The sequence below is a fragment of the Bos javanicus genome, chromosome 9, assembly GCF_032452875.1.
Source record: "Bos javanicus breed banteng chromosome 9, ARS-OSU_banteng_1.0, whole genome shotgun sequence".
In the NCBI taxonomy this organism is placed as follows: domain Eukaryota; kingdom Metazoa; phylum Chordata; class Mammalia; order Artiodactyla; family Bovidae; genus Bos; species Bos javanicus.
In genome coordinates, this window is record NC_083876.1 from 100,492,750 (window position 1) to 100,505,156 (window position 12,407).

The 12,407-nt window shown below is 44.5% G+C and overlaps 1 protein-coding gene across 5 annotated transcripts in view; it reads right to left on the reverse strand.

Annotated features, from left to right (window-relative positions):
- PDE10A (phosphodiesterase 10A) overlaps positions 1–12,407 on the reverse strand; it is a 582,319-nt gene that overhangs the window by 18,489 nt on the left and 551,423 nt on the right. For all 5 annotated transcript variants that reach the window (XM_061428524.1, XM_061428522.1, XM_061428521.1 and 2 more), the window contains one exon: positions 3,844–4,016. In XM_061428524.1, the coding sequence (XP_061284508.1) occupies positions 3,844–4,016 (173 nt within the window). The remainder of the gene's footprint in view (positions 1–3,843; positions 4,017–12,407) is intronic.

Below are 12,407 nucleotides of genomic sequence, written 5' to 3' on the forward strand. Positions count from 1 at the left end.
AAACACAAAGATGCAGGCAGTGTGGCGGTAAAGGGCTGGAAAAAACACTGCCGTTAAGTGACCACAGTCACAGGAAACCAGCCCCTCTCACCACATGGGCCACAGCCTCGTCTCACTCAGCGAAGCTATGAGCCATGGCCTGTAGGGCCACCTGAGACAGACGGGTCACGGCGGAGAGTTCTGACAAAACGGGGTCCACGGGAGAAGGGAATGGCAAACCACTTCAGTATTCCTGCCTTGAGAACCCCATGAAACCACAGGGTCGCAAAGAGTCGGACACGAGTGAGCCACTGAACTGAACTGAAGCAAGCACGGGAAGGCTGGTGTGGCTACGAGACACAGAAAACTTTAAGGCGAGAGGTACCATCAGGATGAAAGAGACCTTCAGAGTGACACGAGGCTCAGTCGTGGAGAAGACAAAAGAAATACACAGATGTCTAGGCACCTAATGAAGTTTCTAAACACATGAAGCAAAACTGAGAAATATATCAAATTCATAACTTTTTAAATACTGGAAACTGTATTTCCATTAAAAATGGGAAAAATACATTCACAAGTGATAAAATCTATGATATGACCAGTATAATTTTACTAACAAAAAGTGATAGGATCTGTTCAAACAAACCATATAAAATATTATTCAAGACTAAAAAGTCACAGCAATGCTCTTGGATAAGAAGCCAATATACTCTCATTTACAAGTGAAGAGATAAATGCAATAGAGCTGCAATTAAAATCCCAAGGTGGATATTTTTAATTGAAAACAAACCTGATTGGTGGAATGTTCTTTATGTTTATAAGTATTCACTATGAAGAGGATAAAGGGTCAATATGTGTGTAATTTATACAGAAATGGCACAGTGAAAAATAGGCAAAAAGTATTTTAAAATGTTAATAATTCTTGAATGTGGGTATTAGTATATATTTCAGCATAATTTCTACCATTCTTAAGTTTGAAATTTTTCTTATAAAAATATAAAAATTCATTTATTAAGTGCCAATTTCCATGAAATTTTTGGAAAGCAAATGAAAGATGAAAATTATCTTGCCAGGTATGTATGATAAATTTTAACATAGTTACAATAGTCAAAATAGTATGACCACAGTTGAGGATTAGATAATTAACATTTAAATGGCTTAAGGAGTCAAAAGAAGTATTCTAGTCTATATGAAAACTTCAATTCAATGGAAAAGAACAGATTGTTAATTGAATGATATTGATTCAACTCATCAGAAAGAAATAAAGTTTTGTTCATAAAAATGTAATTTCAGAAGCATTAAGATTAATTACAAAAATATGCAAAGAAAAATTTAAGCACAATTTACACTCCTTTGAGGATAGGGGAGGCCTTCATAAGCAAGACAGGAAGCCGGATTTGAAAAAAACAAATGACAGATTTGGACTCAAGAAATTTAATTTCTTTGCAGTTAAAATACGAATAAAATTTTTGAAAGACACTTAAAAGAAAATGTAACATGACAGAGAAAATCTTAACATCCTTAACAAAAATTAGAATGCGAACTGATTTGTGAAAAATTGTAAAGAATCCAACAAAGAAAATACACAAATTGTGAACAAACAGAAGTAGGAACAACAGTCAACAAACATGGAAAGGTCTGGAATGCAGGCATCTATCAGAGAATGGCGTATTCAAAGAGAAACGGCTTTTACCCTATGTTAGAAGAAGTGTAAATTTCTACAGTTCTTTTAGAAAATTTAATTTTCTTTTAGAAAATTTCCTAACACCATATGTGATATGACATATATATTTATAAAGGACAGCAGATAAGAGAGTTGGTTACAGAATTAATAATAGTGCAAAATTCCAGAAACATTTGATTAATAGAAAGAAGGTTTAATGAGCCAACCCCAGAGACTGAGGAAGCTTTACGATCACGTTTTTGTTTAAAAATATAGGCTCGTGCACAAACACACAGCCGTGAATAAACACAGGGGAAGGCATGGGCTGGTACCACACCAAGCCCGCTATTAGCTGTGGACCGCAGACAGAAGCAGGGCTTCTCATCCATGCTGTGCGGATACGGCAGTAACGCTATCAGTTCTACGCGGCCATTCTGTATCAGGGCTTGAGCAGGAGTGTTCTGGTATCTGCAGGGGTCAGGGAACGAATGCCTCCCCCACCGACACACTGACGGATGGCTCTATTATTGCTTTTCTTGTATATGGCTGCACTCTTTAAACTGTTAAAACAAATATGCATTATCTTTAAAGTTACTAATCACCCCGAAATTATTCAGTCATCATAACTGTACAGTAAACACCACTAACGTGGATACATGCATGATGCACCAAGCATAGTATCATTTGCAATTACGTTTTTAAAATTTTCTATTTCATAATAATATTATTATCATAATCATTTTGCTAAAAACATGTGCAAGAAACTTGATCCTACTTACACAGCTCTTCTTTGTAACCTAAAGACAATGAAGACACAGAGTTTTCAGCAACTTGAAGGATGCCGTAATGTCGGGCATATTTCTCCAATCTTATAATTGCCATAAGAGAGAGAACTGTGAATAAACACCTGTTCCTACAGGTCTTGGCACAAGAACTACACATGAAATCTGCCAGAGGCAGAGACATATGAAGAACTGCAAATTGCTTGGCACCCCTCAGGCTGCAGGCGGAGGAGCGGGCATCTGTGTGACACGGACGCTCCCACCATCCTGAGAGGCTCCCGGCAACACGCCCAGACGACTCTGTGAAACTAAGACTCTCTAAGAAATTAAGCATTTCTTTTCCTCAAAGTGACTCCCCGTAAAACGTTTGATGATCATATTCTTGAGGAGATTAGGTTTATTATGCATCTGTCTGTAGTTATTTGTAAACATAAAGTTTTGTGTTTGGGACCCCTGAGCAAATTGCTTCTAAAAACGAAAAGTAGATTCCTCTGGAAAGAAACGTTAGGACCAGTACCTTAATGGATCACAGAGTAGGGCACACAAAGCACCTGAATAAAGAGTGGATTCAAGTTCAGCAAGACTGGAATGAACCGATAAGCAAGTGTTCCCAGGTCTAAAGATGTATCACTTGAGATGGACTTGGTCAGATATGCACCCTGCAACAGCAAAGTCCTAGAAAGAGAAGCTGGCCAGGGCAAGAGGCGTTTTAGCCAACGGACTGAGACCTAACGGACAGACGGGTGGACAGGCTCACAAAGAAAAGACCTGATGCATTCCTGAATCCAGCAGGCAAGTCACACCTTCTCAGAAAAAAAGGAATCAAGCCACCTCAGCCTGATGCCACTGGAGCATTTAAGGACCCTCATTCTCTCTGTTTTGACTCCACATTCAAACAGACTCTGGATGGCCACTCAGCTTCCTAAGACTGTGACCGCACTGAGTACCAATGTTCTGACGTGTGCAGCTACAACACACGTTTGCAGATTAGTAACATGGAACGCAAGTCTTACACATCAGTCACACTAGCTTGGCGAATAGGATTTGGATTCTGATGAATCCATTTCTGTTTGCTTCTGAGTCTGAGAGGTCAATGACCAAATGCTGGATTGTGATAAATCTGAGGAGAGGCGTCTTGCAAAATGAGTTCCCTTTGACAGTACCCACTCCTATGCGACCAGTGTAAATTCCAATTGGTAGTTTAGTTATCTTCACAACACACTGTCAGCGATCTTGTCAAGCAATGAAATATCCAAAGTAAATATAAAATGCACATAAAACAAACAAAAAAAAAACACAAAAATTCCATTTACATTTCTGTTTTCAAATATAAATTTGAAATTACGCTTTTGTTTTATAATATACATTTATTCCAAATAGCACTGCCTGGGCTACTGAACTTTCAGAAGTGCTTTTTACCTATGTGATTGGTTATTAAGGTTCAGCGACCCGGTCTGGTACATCTCTTCCAGCTGCTTCCGGTTCCCGAAGTACAGAGCGAGGTCCGTGGCGATGATGGCTTTGCGGATGATCTCAAGCACCTGCTCATATTCGCTGGAGCTCAGGGTGGAGAAGATGTTGTGCCCTTCCAACTAGGGGAAGACACAAGCAAACACACATAAGCACAAACACCCACACGCCGACAGCAAGCGCTGGCTCCCACCTCGCGACACAGGCGGTGCCAGGAAACAACAGTTGGTTGTCGTTTAGGTCACGAACAGAATCTGCCTGCAATGCAGACCCGGGTTTGATCCTCTGGACAAGGAAATGGCAACTCACCCCAGTAAACTTGCCTGGAGAATTCCATGGACAGAGAAGCCTGATGAGCTACAGTCCATGGGGTCACAAAGAGTCAGATACGACTGAGCGACTAACACTTTCAGGACACATTTGGGTGGAATAAAAGGACAGTTTGAAATGACCAATGAAATCAGTGTTTTGGTTTCTCCTTATGATACAACAATGAAGCTACCACTTAAATGAACTATTTAAACCACATAACATTTCCCACCACAGAATTCCAGCAATTTAAATATATACCTAGTTTGGAGATATTTCCAGTAAGTAATTAAAGGATTGGAATATATAAAATACTTAAGTGAAAGAATTTTCCTTTTACACTAATTAAAAATTTTGGTAATTTTCATATTGTAGAAGAAATTAATGGGCTTAAAAAATCATCTACACCCTTGTCCATTTCTGCAAGCCTAGTGAATATTACTAGGTTTTAAATGGTACTCTGTACCATAGAAGAAAATGTCCCAGTACTGGAAAATTCATAGGCATATTAAAAACTCTCCCTATAGACAGGAATGCTTCTACATAAAACACACATCCTTGAGGCACAAAAACTGGAAGGCCATCCGCTTTTTGTCCTCACGGTACATGGACACAGCAGATCACCACCCTGAACAAGACCAAACACCTGTCATTCGGATTCTATTTCCTCAGAATTATTCTTCTATATGCGAATCTCTTCAACCTTTTTCCAATAATTTCCCTCAGAATTTTAAGTTTTGATTTGTAATTGAGACTAAAATGTGGCATTTCTGTTCAAACAAAAAAGGTTGAGATTCAACTTGTGGGTTCATCAATTATTTTTTAATTATTTATTAGTCAACATAATTATACTGAGCTACTACTGAGTTGGTAAAGAATCTGCCTGCAATGTGGGAGACCTGGATTTGATCTCTCCGTTGGGAAGATCCCATGGAGAAGGCAACAGCTACCCCGTCCAGTATTCTAGCCTGGAGAATTCCACTAGAATTCTCTGTATAGTCTATTCCACTGGATAGTCCATGGGGTCTCAAAGAGTTGGACACGACTGAGCAACAAACGCTTTCATAATTGTACTATAAATTGACTTTTGTTTCCAGTTGTCTTAAACTATATTTACTCACTGATAAAATATGTTACAAACTTGAAATTATTAAAGTACATTTCTTTACAAAATCAGATACCTCAGTAAGACATCATCTGCTTCCTATTACTCTGAAATAAGGCTGTGTGTTCTCCATTTATTTTCAGTTATCAGAATCTTTCTGAATTATTTACTGTTAAGGTATTACATTTATATTTAAATATCGTATGGTACAATGGTACGACCCAACAACGGAGTTACTTATAATCAACTCTTGTTCTGACGATGGTATCTGTAGAACGGTCTAAAATTATAAACCCCTTTCAAACTCACGATTTCACTTTCAAATGATAAAATTTCAATAAATCTTTGATATATAGCTAAAATGAAGTGTTTGCTGAAACACTAATGACATTTTTATTTGACTAAAGAAAGCCAGCCCAGACCTCACTCTCCAGCAGTCCTGACCCCTCTCCCCACATTATGAATCACTACTGTGGGAACAGTAGGCAGAGGCTGGTGCATTCTGGGACTTTGGAAGGAAAAAAGTCAGTGATGCAACTAATTGCATCCAGCATTCAAAACAACGATGCTTTGAAAAATATACAATATTTATTTTGATGTTTAATTGCCAACTGCATCAACCATACACTAAGAAACTTAAGAGCACTGTAATTAAGAACACAGATTTTGGAGTCAAACACCTCTGGTTGTTAATACCCTCCTGTTCCTCACAAGCTGTGTGACAATGAACAAGCACCTTAACCTCTTGGATGTACATTACTCTTATGTGGAAAATGGACATGAACAATAATACCTGTCTCTCTGGATTCCACAAAAAGCAAATGTATTGATAAGTGCAAAATTCTTGTTTATTGGAAGTACCTAAAAATGATGAGGGCTTCCCTGGTGGCTCAGACGGTAAAGAATCCGCCTGCAATGTGGGAGAGACCTGGGTTCAATTCCTGGGTTGGGAAGATCCCCTGGAGGAGGGCATGGCAACCCACTCCAGTATTCTTGCCTGGAGAATCCCATGGACAGAGGAGCCTGGTGGGCTACAATCCAGGGCATCACAAAAAGCTGGACACTACTGAGCGACTAAGCGCAGCACAGAGCTGATGAGACAGTGCCTGTGCTGACAGGGATGATGGTAACATCTAGCAGTGTAACTTCTGCAGGCAGACTTCAGGGAGGGAGAGGGGAGACAAGCAAACAAACCTACATGTCCAGAAGCGAATGGGGCGGCCAGAGACCTCCTCTCTACTTAGGATTCATATGTAGAAAAGGATGGATTTCAGCTAACCTCTGTAATAAACTAACACACTGTAGCCTGTAAGTCGGGACAGTGTTGAGTATAAGTACAACAATTTTGCTACAGTTGCAACAGACAACAATAAATTCTACATACTGCAGATGGACTGTGTCACAGAAATGCTACTGCTAGAAAAACTCATGAAAATGTCACAGGATCCCAAAATGTTGGGATAAAGGTGATGTTTTAAAAACCTAAACATGTTTCACAAGCACTAGGCAATTTAAGATTAATGGAATAGTGAGACAGGTTTCTGAGTGATAAGAATAATCCTCCCTAATTGGTCTGGTTTCTAAAATGCTGGCTTTTGGGTACCCACCACAAGGTATTCACAGAAGGAGAAAGACAGAAAAAGGGCAGCTTCAGTATTCAAAACAATCATTAACATCTTCTTATGAAATAATTTTTAATATTAAAATGAACATTATTATGAATATTAAATAAAGGAATAGTGAATGAGCATTAAAATGGCTTTAGTATTCTAACACTAAAAACACATGGGTGCATTTTAGATAAGAAAACGGAGCTTATTCAGTCACTCTGCACACAGACTAGACTCCATGCCTGAAGTCATTCCACTTGACTCCATGACTGAGCCACCTATACGCTCTGTCCTGAAGACACGTATGTACTCGCTTCCCCCTAAATGAAAGCTGGCAGCTTCCAGTCTCCACACTGCGCCCACACTGCTCTGCCCTCTCTGACTCCGAGTCCACAGTCGTCATGTTGCCCACAGCGCCCGTGTCAGCAGACGTGGGAGAGGCCCGCAGCGGCGGCAATGAGCAGGGCTTACCACGCAGGGGAGAGGCGCGCTGAACTCACAGACAGAAGACTCCGGGACATGTGAGGTGTCTGCGGGCGTCTGGGGGGCTCAGGGCCGAGGGAAGGGGCACACACCTGTGCCCCAGCTGTGTGGAGACGTTGTACAATGATTTCACTGGAGGAGGAAATGCCTGAGCTGACCCTTGAAGACAAGGAGACGCTTGAAAGAAAGAAAGTGGGAACTGGACAGGGCAGAGAGTCAGGAAGAGTTTGGGGCCACAGAAGCCTGGTAGATACAACGGTTCTGGAATGGGCAGGGGCCGTTCATCAAGGACTGCCTATCAGTTAAGAAAGGAACTTTATTCTTGACGTCCTGGCACCCACTGGTCAATTTTAAAACAGGAGAATAACATGTTCAGACATATACATGGAAGGCAGACCTGAGACCCACAAGCCTGGGGAAACGGCGGTCACCAGGGGAAAAAGGCAGTCAGACCGACAGCGTCCAATGACGGTGAACTCTGGGACATCCCCGCAGAAGGTCCCTGCCGGCCACGCAGGAGGCTGTGGTGCCCAAAGGGGCCTGTGCGGCGTCCACCGCGGATGCCAGCGGGCGCTTCTGTCCAGCCGCCCATGGCCTGCACACGGCCCGGCTCCATCACTGGAGGGCAGACCCGGGGCCACTGAGACAGGGTGGCTCAGCCCCGCTGAGAACGGGAGCCTCTCTTCTCTCCTGGTGCGCTGAGACTTCCTCCTTCATTCCTGACGCGCTCTCCTGCCTACACCGTCCAGCGGGGAGGGAGCTTCCCTGCACCCTCCTCACGGATGAACGTGCGGGCCTGGGTGACGGACAGACACCCGCCCGGCCCCCTGTACCAGGACAGATACCGACAAGGGTGAACGGCAGACACCAGCCGGCCCCCCGTTCTGCGACGGATACCCGACCTGTACCACGAATAATACTGTGTGTGGGGGGGTTGGACTGAGGTCAGCTGTCAAGGCCATTGGCTCAGTCTCTCTGTGCATCAGTGCTGCTGTGGTCACATGGGGTCCTCTTCCCCGTGTCCCCCCACCCCCCGTTGTCCAGATTGTCTACTAAGGAAGTGCGGCAGCCCACTAAAAGTCAGCCTTGGGGTGAATGAGACTGATACACACACACGCACACGCACAGACCTGGCTTGGAGAAGGCCTGTGGGCAGCTCCCCTATCCGTCAGAGTGAACGCTTTCTCTCCAGCCACATGGCCGGAGGGCACCGTCGCAGGACCGCTGAGGTCTGCACAGTGATGGGGAAGAAGAAGAAGCCTGCGCGGCACTCCGAGAGGCCGCGGGGAGAGCCGCTCCTTACAGGGGTTGCTGGCGGACAGAGCTCCCAGAGCGGTCCGTGTCTGCTAAGGAAGCACCGTCTGATGCTTCAGTGACGGGACGGGGGCATTTTTACCATTACCCGAGGATGTCACCTTAACTGTTTAGCCTGGAAAGCCTCCTGACCACACTCACACTTGGCGGGACTTGGTGACTGGAGGCGGGGAGGGCGACCCTGCCAGGGTCACTGCGCCGCGATGGGTGAGCAAGGCACCACTGCATGAGCTGCGGAAGAAGCACACCGGCCGGCCGCGCGGACGCCGAGTCCAGCGTCTGGAGGCAGAACCTCAGCGGGTCCCGGGTGGACGCGCCAAGAGGCAAGCCTGGGAGGGCGGTGGGGCCGCAGGAGGTGGGCAGAGGGCAGGGGTCCTGCCTCCCTCTCGTGCTGCTGGGGAGGGGCTGGTGCCCTTCTCACGGTACCCCGGGCCTAAATTCTGTGCTAGGAGGCACGTCTGCTGTTGGCAGGAATTCTCAGAGGCAGTTGGATGGATGTGAGAAGGAAAACTCAGGAGCATGTAAAATCAGCAGGGTAGACAGGGTAGACATCTCCAGAACACGAAGGAAAACCCTCCGAAATACTCCTGCCCATGGGGGTGGGGCCATGAGTCTATTCCCGGCCGTTTCCCCAGTCACAGCTGCATAGGAGGTGCTGGTCAGTCCAGGATATGCCTGAGCCTGTGGCCACACCTGGTTCCTCTAGCCAGCGACCCCAGTCCTCTACTGAGGACCGCACCTTCTCTAAAGACACGAGAGTGCTGGGAGCGAGCTCCGCCCATGGCAAAGGTCATGAGGAAGGAGGCTTGGCATACGCAAAGGCGGGATCGAACCTCAGGAGTTCCCCTGGAAATTCTCGAGCATCTACCTCCCAAACCAGAGTCTGCCTACTTTCTGCTTTGTGCTCTCACGTACACCTCTGACTTTACGGGGGGCTGTCCCCCACTACCTCTCTCTGAAAAAAGAGTTAGTTTACAGCTCCAGTTAATAAAATTCCTGGGTTTGACAGTGTTTCAACCTACAAACTCCTTTGGAAGTCCTCTAGCCTGCCTGAATAGGTTTTTCCGGCCACATGTGATTGTTCAGAGCCTCCCAACTGTGAGAGGCAGGAGATGTTCTAAACTGTCTAAACACAGATTCTTTTGAGCAGTTAAAAGATTGATTAGAAATTGTATTGGTGAAGGGATTTTCACTTGTTGGGCCAATGTTTGCTGCTAAGTCTCCATATCCCTTACCTGCTGTGTCCCTGGCAGTGTATTGATTAATATAATTGGTGTAAGTACTAGCTTTAATGTTTGTAACCTTGGACCCTTGAGTTAATTCTTTTCTTGATTGAGCCCACCACACCTTTGCCCTATAGGAATGCAACTTTATCTAATGCTTTTGGAGGAAGGCTGGTGCCTGACTTTGGAATAATCACCTTTAGAGAAAAATAAGTTTCTTAAAATGTTAACAGGCCTCCGGGCCAGAAGATGATGCAAATCACCTAAGCTTTTGCATATGATAAGTTTGCAGGAAGAAAGTCTGGCTTGCTGCATTACTCTACCCCTTCCCCCATTATCCTCTATGCATAACTTAAGGTATAAAAACTACTTTGGAAAATAAAGTGCGGGCCTTGTTCACCAAAACTTGGTCTCCCCATGTCATTCTTTCTCTCACCTTCTGGCTGAATTATTCAGCCTCTTTTCTCCACTGAATTTCCTCACTGAGCTATCCTTATTTCAGCCTCTTTTCTTCACTGAATTTTCCTACTGAGCTATCCTTATTCTATTACTCTTTATATCCTTAATTAACGTTTAATTAAGCAGTTGTTTCCTGATCCTCGCCGACGCCGTCCCCGCTTCGAATTCCCTGGATCCACCGGGGCTGGACCCCGGCACGAGAGCAAATGCACAAACATACCTAACCAGTGACCGAAATCCCTTCTCTAATACTTGGAATCTAATGCCCCCCAACAAGTCTGTGGATCTCAACAGCTTGACTGAAACTAATTCACTGCCTTGAGTTTCAGTGACCATGTTCTGACCATTCTGGGAACACCGCATTATGTAATATGCAGTCCCCACATTGCTGAGGATTTGCTGAAAATGAGATAAACCGTTGACACCACCTTCACCTTCAATGGCAAAAAACAGAGGCAGTCTTCCTTGCCTGGGTCACACCCTCCCCACCCCGCCCCGCTGGTATCACTGCTGTTACCACTCAGGTCAGGTTTCAGTCCATCGCAACCCTGGCCTTTTTAAAAGCTAATTCTATTATGTTTAGAAAAGGTTTTCTGAAGAAACTTTATGAAGGTTATCAAAATTCACTGGCAGATTTAAATAGCAGAGATGTCATCACAGCCGAATGCATGAACTCACTTAGGACTCAGGAAGCACACGGGGTTGAGGAGGCCTAAATATCTCTAAGCGAAAGCATGCTGACGTCATCTCTGGCATTTGCCTTTCTTCCTGTACAAGTAAATGGTCTCACAGGATGAGTAAGGGCAAAGAAGGTATAAACTGTCATAAAGTTTTATAATATCTGCCTACAGAAAGCTCATTTTAGTATGTGTGTGTTTTAATATATATATGTGCATACCTATAACACACATTTATTAGACACACACATATATAGGTACACACATATCTATATTTTATGCATATATGCAAACACATACACACCCACACATATCCATACACATCTTTCATCTTGCTTAAATTTCCAGGTATATATGGATCTACCTACCTGTCCATCCAAACCATCCATCCATTCGTACGTACATCACTTAACAAAATGAAGGACAGGGACCATCAGGAATGGTGACTCCCTGTTGCTTTCGGGGACAGAACCGGCCTGGGGACAGGTGGGACGTTCGGCCCCTGTCGGACGCGGCTCCGGCCGGGCAGACCTCTCCCCTTCCCCGGCAGGGAGTCAGAGGAGCACCTGCATTCCAGCAGGCTCACGTTCACCTTGGCAGCCCCGAGGAAAAGGAGCGTGGACAGGCACAGTCTGCTGGGCTCGGGAAGATCCGGTGTGCGGTACCACCAGGCACGGGGGCAGGGGGACACTGAGGAGCCCCCTGGAGAAGCTGGCGGGAGGAAACCAGCCCTGGGTGGGCGGGGGCCTGGGCTACTCCAGGAAGGAAGGCTGCCCTGAGCGGTAAACACCCTTTGCTTCGCAGGTGACCACAGCGGTTGCTGCTGAGGTCCTGCCGGGGGTGCCTCACATTCTTGCAAATTCAGAATCCTTCCGGTAACCAGACCCATAATCAGGGGACCTAATGAGGTATCTCTTCCTCCTTCAAGGTGCTAACACTGAGAGGAGGAAACGGGGTCCACTATTCTGAATCAAACACAGAGCATATTTTAAAAATTGTGATGGAAATCAAATCTATGAGGTAATAGCTACTTTAAGATGAGTTTGAGGAAAAGCTTTAAGTGAAGAAGCAAATGCATCTCACTGTGATGTGAGAACTGGCAGCGTCCAGAGCGGTCACTAAGAACATCGTAAAAGCAACAGAATTACAAACACACAAAAGGAAAAAAAGAACTTCAATGCACTTAAAATCTTACCTGCCTAACTTTAGAGATTTGTTGGTCAGCACATTCTAGTTGTAGAATATGACAATCCACATAGATTAAATGAACTATGTGAAATAGTTCATTTGCCTCAGGGTATAAGGTACTTAAAAACCGAATGTGGTTACAAAA